The following is a 15,822-nucleotide window of genomic DNA, read 5'->3' on the forward strand; positions in this document are numbered from 1 at the left end:
TACCAATCTCTGCTCTAGGTGTGAACTGGGCCTGATGTTGGCTCCTTTGAGTCCCAATGGCATAAAACAGTTGTTATACTAAAGCAACTGGAAGTGAAAACGCTAATTTTATCTGAACAGCATAACAGTTTATGTACATTTTTAAGATTAACTAAATAATGGATATTTATGTTTTTTTTAGTAAGCAGAAACAGCATAATTCTTTTTCACTGCCTCATTTATCATATAAAATACACTGGATAAAATATTTAATATGCTAATTTGAGAGTATTATAAATGACTTTGTATTAAAGTAAATCTTCCTGTGGTGTTCTGGAGATGGATAATTTTTTACAAGATGAATAAATTAATTTGCCTTAACTGAGTCAGACCTTCTTCTATCAAGTGTAGTATTGCATCTATTCCAAGCAGCTGTAGGAGTTCAGGCCAACAGATATTTTGCACTTCTCCAAATGCTGCAATCTAGTTCTTGGCGGTATCAAAACATAGAACCTGGAAGAACGAACATTTAAGTATGCATTTTGAGACTTAAAAAAATAAAAAGGTTGGAGCCAGACTGAAATCATGGCCAGGTCCATTGAAATCTATGGGATTTTCATCTCTATTAACAGGTCTATTGAATCAATGGATCTCCTATACATGACTAAAGCTGAATTTCAGCCAATATTTACAGATTAATGCAGGGATGGAATTAGGTGGTAAAAGGTGTGAAAGTGATAGACAGGAAATGGACTTTCCCGGCATTAGCCAAGATTCTTTCAAGTACAGATTCTACATGGACCTCAGTTTAGAGAGATTTATTTATTTATTTGCACTGTATATGTTGTTTCACCACCTCCCTTTCACTATTCACTTTCCCCCTCAAGTTTGGGGCACTTGAAATAATTATGTCACATAACATCTAAGTACAGTAGAAAGGGATTTAAGACCATACTGTGTATTCCCGGGGCGTAGTAGTTATTAAGAACGTTAAGTGCTGAGGGTCCATCTAGTCCAGCACTCTGTTCACACAGTGGCCGACCAGCTGTCAACCAGGGACCAACAAAGCAGGACACGGTGCAACACCAGGATATGATGGTCCTGTCAGACCACCTTAACCTGAAGATTGGATTACTGCAACGCGCTCTATGTGGGGCTGCCCTTGAAGCTGCTCCGGAAGCTGGAGCTAGTGCAGAATGCTGCAGCTCGGCTGTTGTCTGGAGCTGCCCCTTTCCAGCATGGAACTCCTCTGCTGAGGGAACTGCACTGGCTGCCTATTCGCTACCGGGCCAGGTTGAAGGTTCTGGTACTTGTGTACAAAGCCCTAAACAACATGGGACCAGGATACCTGAGAGAGCGCCTTCTCCCTTACCAACCTGCCCGGTCACTGAGGTCATCCGAGGGCCTGCTCCTGGTGGTTCCACACAGATCCATCCTCCGATTGGAATCCACCAGGGGAAGAGCCTTCAGCGTGGTGGCCCCTCCTATGAAATTCCCTGCCTCTGGAGGTCAGGCAGGCGCCAACCTTGTACTCCTTCCGACGCCTCCTGAAAACATCTTTATTCCAAGAAGCCTTTCGTTAACATGCAGCCTTGGATTTCTGTTTTTGCTTCTTTTTAAATTTTGTTTTAACTGTTTTATTGTTTTTATTTTCATTTTACCTTGTACACCGCTCCGAAATTTTTCAATGGCGAGCGGTATATAAATATTCTAAATAAATAAATAAATAAATAACTAGTAACGATCTGAAGTGTGGGGGGGCAGCATTCCCTGGCTCCTTCCCAACTTGGTAGACCCAGTTCCTGTTGGTGAGGGATTCAGTCAGACACACTGACAGGCAACCTTCACTTTGCACTGAAGCTTTTCCAGCAACAACTTCCAAACTGGTGACTTGAAAGAAAGAGAGAAAAGCGCCGACACTTAAATATTTTTAATGTGCAATTTCAGAAAGGTCTCAGGGCAACTTGGCAGAACAGTCGAGGATTGAGTAAACTTCGGCTCAGTGCTTAAACGTCCCCCTAAGAAGGGTTCAAGTGGAAGTCTAATAGGGCTAGATAGCAAAGGGAACAAAACCTATTCACCCAGTCCCCGTTTAGAAGCCCCTGCAATTTTAGTGCTGCTACAGGTTAACAGCATGGGGAAGTACGTCTTGCACACACCGTTTTCCAGCCCTTTCTCACATACAGTGCTATGACTAATTGTGCTCAGTAACCAGAACATCAGTGCTGGTGTATTAGATCCACTGCACTTGAAGAGTGGTGTTCCTGATTCTAACAATAAGATGTAGCCCCCCCCCCCCGAGATATGCAAGTTGCCCCCCCCCCCCAGCCCCTTATCCATCTAAAGAGATCAATGCTAAAACAAGCATCCACTTAACTTTGTGCCATATTTTAGTTTTTCAGAGAGGAACATATATTCCCCACAGGTAAATGAGATTCCTTGAGGAATACAGGTGGGTGCTTGAGCTCGTTCAATGCAGTCTGCTGATTTAAGAGCTTCTGCCTCATAGCCATTGGACCACGCTGAGCATTTCCAGCCAGCTCTCTCACACACACCCTTTTCTTTGCTCCCCCCTGGCTTACGGGGCTCCAGTTCCAGTCACCATGCTTCATTAGGATACTCTGCATAGGCACAAAAACAATTCAGAAAAATGTGGAAGGAGAAAGGGAACTGGGTGAAAAGGAAGTTCGGACCCTTGCTGGAAAAGAGCTCTGTACAGTCAACATTGCAGCGTGTGTCTACGCTGCCACGCATCGAGACTTGACGGGTGATTTCTTTTCCCTTGAACTCTGCACGGATACTTGTGCTACAAATACTGAGGCACTACGTCACCATCTCAGAATGCAAAAATAATTCGACCACTCTACTCTTCCACAATCATTCTATTCTTCGACCACCTTGCTCAGGCGGTAACTGAAAATGTGAAGGCAGGTAAAAGAAAGAGAGTGGTCCCAGGGAGTGCTTGCAGTTCACAATTGTGATAGCTTACCATTAGGGAGGATACCTGTATTTCAGCTGCCTTGCTTGGGCTGTCTGGGTGCCAAGGCTGAGGTGAACACTCCTAACCTCTCTCTTACACATTGCACGGAGGAGTGTTCATAGCTGGCAGCTATGAACAGGTGAGTGGTACATAATGATGGATATGAAACCCACTCTTTTCTTTCCTCATCTGTACAGTAGAACTTGAAATGCGCTTATCGCCCCACCCACCCCACCCCCAGTCCTAATCTGAAATGCATGGCACAACCCTATGCACGGTTATTCAGAAATATGTTCCACTGTGTTCAGGGCCTTACCCCTAGTTAAGTTGTATAGATTGCAGCTCAAAGGACTTAGCTTAGAATGGCCAATGCAAATAGTCATTCATCATGTGGCTAGATCTCAGTGAGCAAATGGATCAGTATCTCCCTGAGTCTTACTAGGGAGATGCTTTCCTTTTTTCATCTGCCTGTTTCCTACACAGTTATGTTCCCCATTCACTACTGAAATTCACTGTGCTTAAGACTTCTAAATGGGGTGGTTTGGAGTGAACTTATCAGCATGCAGCCAGCTTGCAAAAGCAGCATTTTTTGCAACTGGTCAAAATAAAACGGGAAACTAGAGGAGTGCTGTATCAATTGCTGCTTTCAGGCGGTGTAAGAGCGCCTGGGGAGGAGGGGAAAGGCTCTCGGGGTTCAGTTTCTTGAATTCTTCATTGGCGTTCAGGGAGCTCAAGACCTTTGCAGTCCTTTTCAAATCAAAGACTGCATGCAGCATTCCCAAGCCGGAGATAGCAGCTCTGTACGAATGCTTCGAGGCATCTTCTTCAGAATGGTGGTTTTCGAGGACATAGATCCGGTTTTCTGCAATGATTTTGAGGAAGTTGTAGAACTCCTTGTAGTCTATGCCTGTGTAAGACTTCATCAATACCTGCGAAGGTGAGAAACAAGTTGAACAGCAATAGCTATAACATTTGATGATCTAAAACGATAAACGCCAGTTTCCATATTACTGTTGAATTGAAAGGGAATGTTTTAACTATACACCCTTCTTCATATGCAGTGAGATGCAAAGCTGACCACATATTCAAAGTACAGCCATGTCTAATTTAAGGATATAAATTCTTCCCATGTCACCATTTATTTGGCACAAGTGTGGCCCCAAGAGGGGAAAGGCTTCTCAAAGACGTCTACAGAACATGCGCGCTCCTTCTTGACCCTTCCCAGGCACCATACAGAAAAGCTGTTCCTGTACGCTGTTCATAACAGTCTCCCCTGTGTACATGTTGGTTTCAACTCTTCCCCCACCATAGTTGCTATAGTTAACCAGCTGATGTGCTGGGAAAGTTTTGCCTAAACAAGCTGATCATGCAAATTGCAGCCTGGCTTAAAGTAACTTGAGCTGTTCTCGCAATTGTACAAAGAGTCTGCCTTAACCCTACTGTCTAATGGGTGTCTACGTCCACTTTCAACTTTCTCAGACGGTCAGCTGACCCTACCTGGCATTGCAAGTGCCAATCTTCCATGCTGTCTCTCCATTCTCTGATCTCCCGCTGGACAGCAGCTAGTTCGTCCTGGAGGAAGCTCCACATGATGGCTACATTGCACCCGTTCACCCAGTTGTGGTTGATGGAGATGGTATCTTCCTGAAAGAAGCAAGGACAGTCCAAATAATTCTCCCTCTTACTTAAGCAGGGGGGGGCTGCTCTCCGAATGGGATCCTACAATGGACATGGTGGAGGTCCAGGATACAAACTCTGCTTATCCAGTCATTCAAAGCCCAAATATTTAGCAATGATTGGAAGACCAAAAAAAAAAAAAAAGACAAACTCTGACTGTAGCCAATCAACTGCCTATGTTACTCTCCTCAACTAATAGCTGATCAGCTCTGTTGCCAGAGAATGTTGGCAAACATTCCAGCTCCTCCAGGGGAAATTCAGGAAAGAGGATATAACACAGGTCAGGAAATCTGGTGATCAAATGGGTGGCTAAGTTCGTTTCGGAAAGTCAGAACTGAGCTTGCCAACCACCCAGTTAGCATAAGGCTCTTGCCTTCCTTATTGGAACATATGAAGCTGCTTTATACCAAATCTGGTCTCAAAGCAGGAGCTTCTCAAGGTTCAGGCAGAGGCCCTGTTACTTTGAGCCCTGAGGGTTGAATCTGGGACCTTCCGCATGAAAAGCATGCTCTCGACCTCCAAAGCACAGGTGCCCCCAATGTATTTACGTGCGCCACAAACCCATTTTGGGTAATGTCCGAAAATAACCAAAGGAAGTGGCGCTCTGAAACTTCTTACCAGATTGTAAACCTGATGGTGCCACCCACTCGGGATGAAAACAATCTCTCCTGCTTCCTGTATGATTTCAACAGGGGGACTGCTTTGGGCATAGCGTGGGTAAAGGTTGCTCTTCTTCAGGTCAGGTGCAGTGATGTCAAAGGGCAAGTGACCATGGCGATCTCGTAGGTACTCCTCTTGTCCCGGGGGGAAGACAAGCCATTTCTTTTTCCCACAGATATTGGCTGACCAGCTGTAGGAGCGGAAGACGTCTGCATGAAATGGAGTCCTGTAGGAAAAATCCAGAGGGTTAGGAACAGGCAGATGAAGAGCTACAGGAATGCTAAATAGCTGAAGATTATTTGTAAAGGGAGTGGGCTCACACTCCCTCCAATGTCTCAGGGCATCCCACATATTTCAAAAGACACAATTTAAAAGGCACTCATCTGCAACTACAAAGATGCACGCTACACTCTTAAGGCACACATAAACCATTCTGCAAATATACTACAAACTCAAACTGACTTCTGTTGTGGGAAGCCTAGAACTTCCCTGATTATCTTGACAGCCTGGGAAGGTTCAAAGGCAGACAGCTGCAAGCATCTTCCTTAATAGGCAGGAACTATACAATTGATAAAATACAGCGAAGTGAACTCTGCCTGGCCCTGTAATGTTGAAGCGGGAGAATCCCATTGCTTTGTACTGATGTGAAAAAGGTGCACAGGGCTTAAGGCTGGAGAACGTAATTATCTGAGAAGGTGTGCTGTCTTCACTTTCTTCCAAAACGTGTCTCTCAGCTTGCTCCTATGCATTTACTTGGAAGTAAGTCCCAGTGAATTGAACTGCATGCTCTACCTGTTACTTTAACACAAATAATCTTTCCAAAGAGGGACATAAGGAAGTATCCAATTGGCTGTACCATGAGCCTTTAGGTCCCATGTAGACAAAACGATAGTCATCCACCGCTATGGCATCCCAGTATTCATTCAGCCAGTCAGATGAGAAATAGATGGGGGTGGTGTAAACATCTTGATCTGAGAAAGCCCTTAAGGAGAAAACATTGAAAAATGCAGCTTAGAAAGAAAAGCACACTACAGAGTCGTTCAAATAGCGCGCAGCAGCATGCAAGAGGCTAGAGCGCAGCCTGACAACTAGGGCTGTAATCCCAAACATCTCATCGGTTGACATACTGCATGCTACACCAGCTGCCTTTAACAACTTGCTTTGTCCCAGACCTTGGCTAGTTTAGCTATTATCCTCATGGAAATCCAACTGATGCTTTGGGAGCTCAAGCATCTCCGCCACGACAGTCCCTTTGATCTTAAAAAGGGGTTCCCCCCCCCCCAGTTTCAGAGATCACAGAAAATGTCACAGTTGTGATTTATGAGCTCCTGGCTTACATGTAAATGGAGATGAGAAATGATCAACTTGGAGTGAAAGAAGCCACCCACAGTAACAGTTCAAACTGGCCCTTAGACCCCGAGTCGATGCCTGAAATACTGGATGTGGAAGGGACCCCACTGTGTTCCAAAACTGCCTTTCCACTCTTCCCTTTCAACCAGCAGTAAGAGCTTTGTGCTGGGATGTTGTAATGTTAAAAAGGAGCTTCTCTGTGCTTGGCCTTCAGGCTTATGCAGAGGAGAATCTCCAGGGCTAGAACTGGAGAAGAAGAATAGGCAACAAGACGCTAGATCAGTGGTTCCCAAACTTTTTCAGGTCACCGCCCCCTTGGTTCCACAAACTCATGCCCAGCGCTCCCTACTCTACTCTACAAAAATCATTATTCAGAATAGCGGTATTCAACGACCCACTAAGGAAGATAATAACAATAAAATTCAAAACAGTAACAATTAATTGAATAGTTATTCGAAATCCAATTACATTTTTTTAGTTTATTCAATTAAACATAATTGATGAACTTGATCCAGTGATATCATCTTTTCAAAGTCTGATAGTCATTTAGCAAGAATATTAGATACCACATTTAGTAACTAGAGTAGAGTATACCTCACTATTCTGTAAATTCTTAATGTGATGGATGGGCTTGATGAAATGATACCAGTTTCCCAATGTCTGGTTTAAAGACACTTAACATGAGTCTTAAATCACCATGTTTAGTAATCTGGAGTCAATTTCTTTGCTTGGAGACAAGTAGGCAGACCACACTAAAACTACATTCCACCAAATAATATGTTGGAAATGCAACCAGGAGCTTCTGAACCACTCTCCATAGTGCAGGATAGCGATCAGAAATTTCGTTCTGTAACCAAAACTCCTGGTACGGAAAAGACCACCTCGAGCACTCCCCTGCCACACCTTTGCCTCTTAGCGTCCCCCTGCTGCCCCCTTGCCTTTTAACGCCCCCCTATGCAATCCCACCGCCCCCAAGGGGGCAGTACCGCCCACTTTGGGAACCACTGCGCTAGATCAACAAAGGCCTGGTGCTGATGGTCTGAAGGAGTTCAAGACATATTCGCACGAAGTTAGGGAGGAGGGGAAGTTGTGGGAATTATCTGATCCTATTTTGAAGAACCACTGTCATCACAGAATTTGTAGTATGCCAATGATCCCAAAGAGAAGAAAGTAATGAGGACTGTTGCAAGCCTACTATACACACTTCTGGGCAGGTTATAGTTTAGGAAGCCTATAACGGTTAGCACAAGTCAATATGCATCAACTCTTGAGGATAAATGGAAGTTCCTCAGCAGGAAAGCAAGAATAAGAACAGAAAGCGTCATTTAAGATGTTGTCCTGACACCCTTTCTGTAGGTCACCTTTAGATCCTGCCTACAGTAGGTACTTACTGTACATCAATGTTAAAGAATCTCTTTAACATTGTTAAAGCTGTTTAACATTTTAAAACTTTAACATTTTAAAACATTTTAAAACTTTAACATTGTTAAAGTTGTTTAACGTTGTTAAGCTGGAGCGTGTTCAGAGGAGGGCAACCAGGATGATCAGGGGTCTGGAAACAAAGCCCTACGAAGAGAGACTGAAAGAACTGGGCATGTTTAGCCTGGAGAAGAGAAGATGGAGGGGAGACATGAGAGCACTCTTCAAAGACAAGAAAGGTTGTCACACAGAGGAGGGCCAGGATCTCTTCTCGATCCTCCCAGAGCGCAGGACACGGAATAACGGGCTCAAGTTAAAGGAAGCCAGGTTCCAGCTGGACATCAGGAAAAACTTCCTGACTGTTAGAGCAGTGTGACAATGGAACCAATTATCTAGGGAGGTTGTGGGCTCTCCCACACTAGAGGCTTTCAAGAGGCAGCTGGACAACCCTCTGTCAGGGATGCTTTAGGGTGGATTCCTGCATTGAGCAGGGGGTTGGACTCGATGGCCTTGTAGGCCCCTTCCAACTCTGCTATTCTATGATTCTATATGATTCTATGATTCTTAAGTGCTCTTAAACTGAAAATTTGTGTAAACACCAATCAATCTAAAATGTTTAAATATTGACCAATTTCCCCACTTCAACTTGAAGGAAAGGTATAAATCCCCATTTCTACAACTGTCAAACATGGACAAAGCCTACAGTACGCTTCGGTTCTGTTACCCAGGCCTCGACAGGTCCCCTCCCCCCTTTTTTTTACCTGTTCCAGTGCAATTATACAAACATAAGAAAGATTTATATAAAAAGGCGAAACAGAAAAGGAAGCCAGTCCAATACAGCTCAACTATGGCATAACTCAAATGCATGCAAACACACACAGGAAAAAAGAAAAAGGGGCACTTGGCACAATCAATAAAAGACAACACCAAGAATGTACTCCGTCAGAAATGCAAACCAATGAGCACTCTGCATCACTGGGATCTCCTACCATGCAGTCACAGGTGTAGGTACTTAGGGCGCAGAGTTTTGAATCAGGCGACTATTATCTAAGAGTGCTTTGAAAAGCCAAATCATCTGGCAAGGGAACATCCGAGGCGCAATTCAGCAGCATGCCAGGGCTTCAAAAGAGCATGCTAAGGAGGTTCCGCTTTGCTTACCTGTGCAGGTGCCAATCCTTGAGGTAAAGGCACCCCCGGGGTGATCGATAGCTTTTTTTAATGTGTTCTTTCCAATAACTTATGTACTCCTTGAGTTTAAGGTGTTCCTTTGGGTTAGAATTGTATTCCTTGACATCACAGTTGGCAACAGGTACTACAGCCTCCCCTGCAATATAAACTCTTTGAGCCCACTTGGGAAAATAAGTGATGCCCTGTTGGAGTTACCAATAAAAGAGTGTAAGGGCCTCAAGCCTGCTGCTCTGATCATTCATTTATGAAACTCTGTTAAGCTCTGTGCAGAGTGATAAGAGAAATGGAGGGAACTTCCTGATTCCTCTGACATTGGGATAATGAATCATGGCGACGTTAACCGGAAGAACGCTCACAACTGGAATATATGGATAATATCGACCCATCTTACAGAGTTGTTGTAAAGATTACACGATGTTTGTGAAACACTTAAAGGCTACATAAATACTACGCATTTTATCCTCCCACCCTTGATATGGGGTGCAACTCTTGATTCCACTGGGTTGGGGGTAGGACTTGATGGCCTTGTAGGCCCCTTCCAACTCTGCTATTCTATGAAAGGTGCTAATGAAGGCACTTCTTATGAGACACTTCACTTTGTACTCAATACACGTGCACAAATATAACATAACATGTCAGTTCTGAAGGGAGCAGATGAGCATAATTTACTGCTTTCACTGATCCAAGTCTTCCGACATCTAAAGCAGGAGTGAGGACTCTCAGGTCTGGGGACTAGATCAAACCCTACAGGGTTCTCCACATGGCCACACACTCTTCCCCTGACCAACAATCTTTTGGTGTTTTTGTGGCTTGTGTGCAGTTCTCCCCTACCCTCCATTCTAAAAGGCTGAAATACCTCTCCTAAAGCTTAGTTGACATTTTTTGGTATTTTGGCCCCACCCCTTTTATCTTTGGCCCCTCCCACCGCTGGAAAACCGCTCCTGAGAGCTTCTCCGGAACTGAATTTGGCCCTCTGGCTGAGGTTCCCCAGACCTGATCTAAAGCATGCTCAACATATGCTTTTTCAACCTTCCAAAGAGGAACATGAGCATAAAACACTTAAACGGACAGGGGAAACTTCCAGATCGTCAAGGCTGAATCTGTCAGTGTCCAATTGCTAACACAGTATACGCTTTCTGATCAGTGATTTTACCTGGGAAACAATGCATCCTGGGATAGCTACAGAAGATACAACGTAGATTGCATTCATGCAGACTTCCAAAAAAAAAAAAAAAAGAGGGCATCTGATTGCTACTTTAGGTGACCAGCCAGAAATTATATTATTGTGTAGAAAATCAGGCGCCCATATTTCCACTCGCCACCCTTGCCATGACAAGTGTTTCAATGCTCTTTGGCAAGGATGGTGAGAGGAGTGTCTGCCCTCTTCTCTAGCTGGGAGATAGGGAGGAGGCTCTGAAGGGCAGCACAGTGATAGGGCAAGGTCTAGCCTCTTCCTCTCTAGCCTGGAGCTGAAGGACAGAGTGAGTAGTGAGTGGTTAAGCACTCAGCACCTTGGCTCCTCAGCATCAACATAACCCCCTGCTCCCTTCCTCCATCTCCAATGGTTTGGAGCTTGACAGGGGTTGTCCCTGAGCTACTGCAGAGGCACAGCACAGTGCGAGAGATTGAGGCAGCAAACCTATATACTTACCTGGTGTCAAGGCCCACTGAACACAATGGGACTTATTTCTGAGTAAACATACCTGAGATTGAGCTGAAGGGGAGGGGGTCAGGGTCCTGGCAAGCACAGATACCTGGCTGGGCATAATAGTTGGTGGGGCCCTGGGTAAATTTTATTTATTTATTTATTACATTTATATACTGCCCCATAGCCGAAGCTCCCTGGGCGGTTTACAAAAGTTAAAAACAGTAAACATTAAAAATATACAGAATTTAAAAACCATCAAAAACATAAAAACAACAGTACCCATTTAAAAACAACAACTCTGGGGTCCGTTAAAAACAAACAAACTTAGCATTGTTAAATGCTAAACACACGTAATGCTCTTAATAGCTAGCACATTCAGTTTAAAGCTGGCTTACCAAATGATCGTAGAAGATACTCAAAGTTGGGCTTTCCATCTGGAGTCACCCACTTCCTCCTGCTGCCCCAGCCCTCGGTGAACTTTGCGGAGAAAACACAGGGGTCATTCGGGATCAAGTAATCTTTGAAAAAGTCTGCATAAGTGAACGTTTCTGGCTTTTCGATGTAGTCAACATGTTCGTGGGGTTGGCATGTTGCGCCCCGAGATGAGCCGCTATAATCGCGAAAAAACTTAGTGGAGTAAGCAAAAGTGTCCCTGTCCATTCAGGCGATAGCAAGTGTCTGACACCTAACCTAGCAGGTGACAGACCAAATAAAAAATAGTCTAAAATAAATAGCTGGCCTATAAGACCAGTAGATTAAAAAAAATTGGAGAAACCTGGAAGAGACAATCAGGAAAGACGAAGGGTATAGAATAAAAAAGTCCAGTTCCAAATCTTGCTAGAAAATCTTCCCATTTGGCTTGTACTATGTATGGCTACTGTAACTGAAGTAACTAAAGCCTATTTATCTCCACAGAGATGTTTCTCTTCAACACAAGTGTGTCCGTACACATAAGTGTGCTAATTTGCTTCCACACTCCTCTTTGGCATTTCATGGAGGGCAGCATTCAAGGACAGCCTCTTCTTGATTTCTAGAAATGGAACAGCAACATACTCACTTAAAAAAAATGCCTTCCAAATTTGTCAAAAGCACCCTACTTTATAAAACATCTCACAAAGGACAGTAATATCACCAATGAATACCAATGAGGTATTAGGTCAGATAGCACCCATGGCAACTCCATGTGAGTGAAAAATCTTACAAAATTAGCAGCTTTATAAACACCAGTAGATGACACAGTGCTGCTCAAACTGTATTAAATGAGGGAGAGCAAAGGCTGGGTCAGTCTCCCACTTTCTTACCCGGACAAGACAGATGCAAATACAGGCAGACACACTTAGGCCCAAAAATAGATGTGATGTGAGATCTCTCTCTCTCTCTCTCTCTCAACACCTTCTTCTCTGGTTAAAAGTAGCCACAGGACCCTCAAATTAGAGTTATATATTATTATTATTATTATTATTATTATTATTATTATTATTATTATTATCCCGCCTTTTGCCCAATGCTGGGCCTCAAGGTGGCCTTACAAAGTTTAAAACATACATTGGGGAAAAACAAAAAACAATAAACGTTTAAAATACACAACAAAATTATACGACATTAACACAGATGGAGGGCCAGATTATTCTCCAAAGGCCTGCTGGAACAAAAAAGTTTTAGCCTGCTTCCGAAAGCCCATCAAGGAGGGAGCCAGCCTGGCTTCCCTGGGAAGAGAGTTCCAGAGCACTGGAGCAGCCACCGAGAAGGCCCTCTCCCATGTTCCCACCAAGTGCGCCTGGGAAGATGGTGGGACTGAAAGAAGGGCTTCTCCAGAAGATCTCAAAGCACGGGTAGGCTCATAAAGGAGAATACGTTCTTTCAAATAACCTGGACCTGAGCCATATGCACGTAGAAAGGCCCAGGTTCAATCCTCTAAACCTCCAATGGAAAGTACAAAAGCAGATACCTTTGCCTGAGATGCTCCAGAGCTTCAGCCAATCAGAACAAACAAAACTGGATTAGATGGCATCAACAGACTGGCCTGGTATAAGGCAGGTTCCCAGGTTGAAAACTGTAACTGTGGTACCCAGAGGAGGGAGAGTTCAGCATTTCCTCTGCATATTTTTCCTGATCTTAAGTGTCTCCCAAAGCTGCTATTTGCCCCAAGGAGGTGAAATATATGTATATACAGTACCACATGTTTGCATTCTCCTTCCCTCTTTATTGTTTACTACAACTTATTAGATTGTAAGCCTATGCAGCAGGGTCTTGCTATTTACTGTGTTATCTGTACAGCACCATGTACACTGATGGTGCTATATAAATAAATAATAATAATAATAAGGGAAGGATTAAACTTTACTCCCCAAATATTGTAGTGCTAATCTGAGCACATGCACCCATGCTTACACCTTTCAGAAAACAAAAAGATTTCATCACAGATCCAGAACATGTCTGGTTTGGCTTCAGGTCCAGCCTAGAATTTCCTACCTGACAACTGCCAGCGTCTCACACTTTGCTAATTGTGGCCTCAAACTATCAATCACGAGACACCAAGCTTTATACGCTACCAGGCAAAGTACTTCTTTTGAAACGAGGACCAAACCTAGCAACATGAAAAAGATCAGGATAACTGAGATTGCAAATTGGCACTATGCCTACTGCACAAATCCTGATCTGCTACTACAACCTTAACTAGGCCTATTTCCATGTGAGTACAGCAAAGCAGTTAAATAATTAAATTAGGGAGATGGAAGTTTCAATCTTAAGTGGAGCCACATTCAAGGAGCAGCCTAAGGCAACCTCTCTCCACGTCCCCCCCCACACTCTCCCTCAAGCCCTCCCCTCCCACCCACAGCCCACTGGCATTACAGGGATAGCAGCCCAGGTTTATTGCAACTACTACGAGTTGCACTGAACACCATTAACCTGACCCCGTGCATCTTTCCTCAGAAGTCTCCGCGAGCCCCTGCCAAAGGAAGTGAAGCAGGTGGCTACCAGGAGCAGGGCCTTCTCTGCTGTGCACCCCGGCTGTGGAATGAGCTCCCTAAGGAGGTTCGTGTGACACCTACACTACATTCTTTCAGACGCTAGGTGAAGAAGACCTTTTTATTCTCCCAGCATTTTAACAGTCTATAAATTAATATTAACTTGGTGTTTTAAATTTGTATTTTTGCATTGTTGCTGTTTTTATCTGGTTGAGCTTTTATATTGTATTTTATATTATGGTTTTATACTGTTGTTTTATACTTTGTATTGTCTTAATTTTGTAAACCGCCCAGAGAGCTTTGGCTATTGGGCGGTATAGAAATGCAATAAAATAAATAAATAAATGAATATAGAGAACTGGGCTGTCAGAAAAGGCAGTATACTGTGTTATACAGGATACCAACACTCACGGCCGCAATGCATTTACCTGAGCTAGGTGTGGCTTCCCTCCCAGTAAACACATTTCATCAGACAGGACTAGGATCACAACCCCCCCCTCCCAGTTTTTCACCTTATTTCTAACTCTCTCCTAAAGGCAAATCCCTCAGAGGAATTAAGCCGTTAGGAGGAGGCATTTTATTTCTTTAGATAATAGCATCTGTGTACAAACACGCCTTTTCTTCTCTTTCCATAAACAGCCCTGCAGAATAGAACAAGTTTGTTATCAGTGCAATCCCATACACGTCTACTCATACGTCATAAGCCTTTCTCTAACATGCAGCCTTGGATTACTGTTATTGCTTCTTTTAAATTTTGTTTTAACTGTTTTTATTCTGTTTTTATTTTCATTTTACCTTGTACACCGCTCCGATATTTTTCAATGCGGAGCGGTATATAAATATTCTAAATAAATAAATAAATAATACGGCAGTCCCTATGAGCTCGAGAGGGCTTACTCCCAGGAAAGCGAGCACAGGATTGCAGCCTCCAAAAAAGAAAAAAGAAAAGCCATCTGCACACTCCACAGCCCACGAAAAGGGATCCAGAAAGCCCAGTTTTGTCCACACACCCTTCTCCCTTAAACCCCAAGGGAGGCTTCAACCCCCCCCCCCCTTAATCCCTCCCCAGGATCTCCTCCAGCTGCCCCCAAAGGACAGGAGGCCCCTCAGGACCCCCCAGAGACCCCCTGCCTCTCCCCCCCCCGGAAGTATCAGGCCTCGCCCACGTGACTGGCCCTACCTCATGATTCTGCAGGCCCCTCGACTCGGGGGTTGCCCCCCCCACCCCACCCCACCCCCAGACCTGCTGCGACTGCAACTCCCATCATCCCCCCCACTAACTGGGGTTGATGGGAACTGTAATCCAAGAACAGCTGGAGGGCCACAAGTGGGAACAGGCAGAGCCCCCCCTCATATTTCTTAATTCACCCGCCTCCAATATTTCTGGGGCTCCCCATTGAAAAGGCCAGGCCTGCCCTCGCCCCCAAATCACCCCCAACGCCTGAGCCCCTCCCGCCACTTTTCCCTGCCCCCCACCCCCTTTTCCCCTCAGCGCGCGCACGCGCAAACAGAGGCAAACGCATTCACACCCCTCCCCCACTCCCCCATTACTGACCCATCCAGCACCGGCTCCAGGATCCAGCGCCGCGGCTCCCTCAGAGGGCGCGCCCAAACCGCAGCGCATGCGCCGTCAGCTTCCCCGAGGCGCGCGCTCGCGATCAGAAAAAAGAAAAAAGAAAAAGAAAGCGTCCGGGGTGGCAGGGAGGGAGGGAGGGACGGAGGGGAAGTTGAAGCGCGCATGCGCACTCCCGCTCGCGCGGTTGGGACTTGAAGTGTGATGTGCGCCCGCGCGCGGGGCAGACGGGAGGGGGAAGAAGGAGGAGATGGTAATAGAGGTACGGGTAGAGAGCCAATAGGAGGGCGTGCCGGCTCTGCGCAGGCGCGGTGAAGCCGGCGCGAGGAAGCGAGAGAGCGTCGCCTGTGGGGAGGTTTGGCCGCGAAGCGGATTTCGT

General features: G+C 45.0%; 1 protein-coding gene across 2 annotated transcripts; it reads right to left on the reverse strand.

Moving 5' to 3' along the window:
- Window positions 1–3,182: 3,182 nt before the first annotated feature.
- On the reverse strand, window positions 3,183–15,497 carry JMJD4 (jumonji domain containing 4). Of its 2 annotated transcripts, none has more exons than XM_063122595.1 (7): window positions 15,426–15,497; window positions 11,297–11,931; window positions 9,224–9,389; window positions 6,153–6,278; window positions 5,255–5,522; window positions 4,457–4,603; window positions 3,183–3,888 (listed from the first exon to the last, which is right to left on the reverse strand). In XM_063122595.1, the coding sequence occupies exons 2-7, from the start codon at window positions 11,559–11,561 to the stop codon at window positions 3,577–3,579; spliced, it is 1,284 nt and encodes a 427-aa protein (XP_062978665.1). In that variant the 5' UTR covers window positions 11,562–11,931; window positions 15,426–15,497; the 3' UTR covers window positions 3,183–3,576. The 2 variants fall into 2 exon arrangements, with proteins under 2 accessions (XP_062978665.1, XP_062978673.1); XM_063122603.1 differs by lacking the exon at window positions 15,426–15,497 and adding an exon at window positions 14,299–14,336.
- Window positions 15,498–15,822: the final 325 nt, after the last annotated feature.

Source organism: Elgaria multicarinata, chromosome 1 (assembly GCF_023053635.1).
Source record: "Elgaria multicarinata webbii isolate HBS135686 ecotype San Diego chromosome 1, rElgMul1.1.pri, whole genome shotgun sequence".
NCBI lineage: Eukaryota > Metazoa > Chordata > Lepidosauria > Squamata > Anguidae > Elgaria > Elgaria multicarinata.

Bases quoted from the DNA above. Each gene is read 5' to 3' on its own strand.
- JMJD4 (XM_063122595.1), bottom strand. From the start codon at position 11,561: ATGGACAGGGACACTTTTGCTTACTCCACTAAGTTTTTTCGCGATTAT. The intron at 9,390-11,296 runs GTAAGCCAGCTT...TTTATATTGCAG, and splicing joins GTATCTTCTACGATCATTTG to GGGAGGCTGTAGTACCTGTT. The intron at 5,523-6,152 runs GTACAGCCAATT...TTTTTCCTACAG, and splicing joins ATGGGACCTAAAGGCTCATG to GACTCCATTTCATGCAGACG.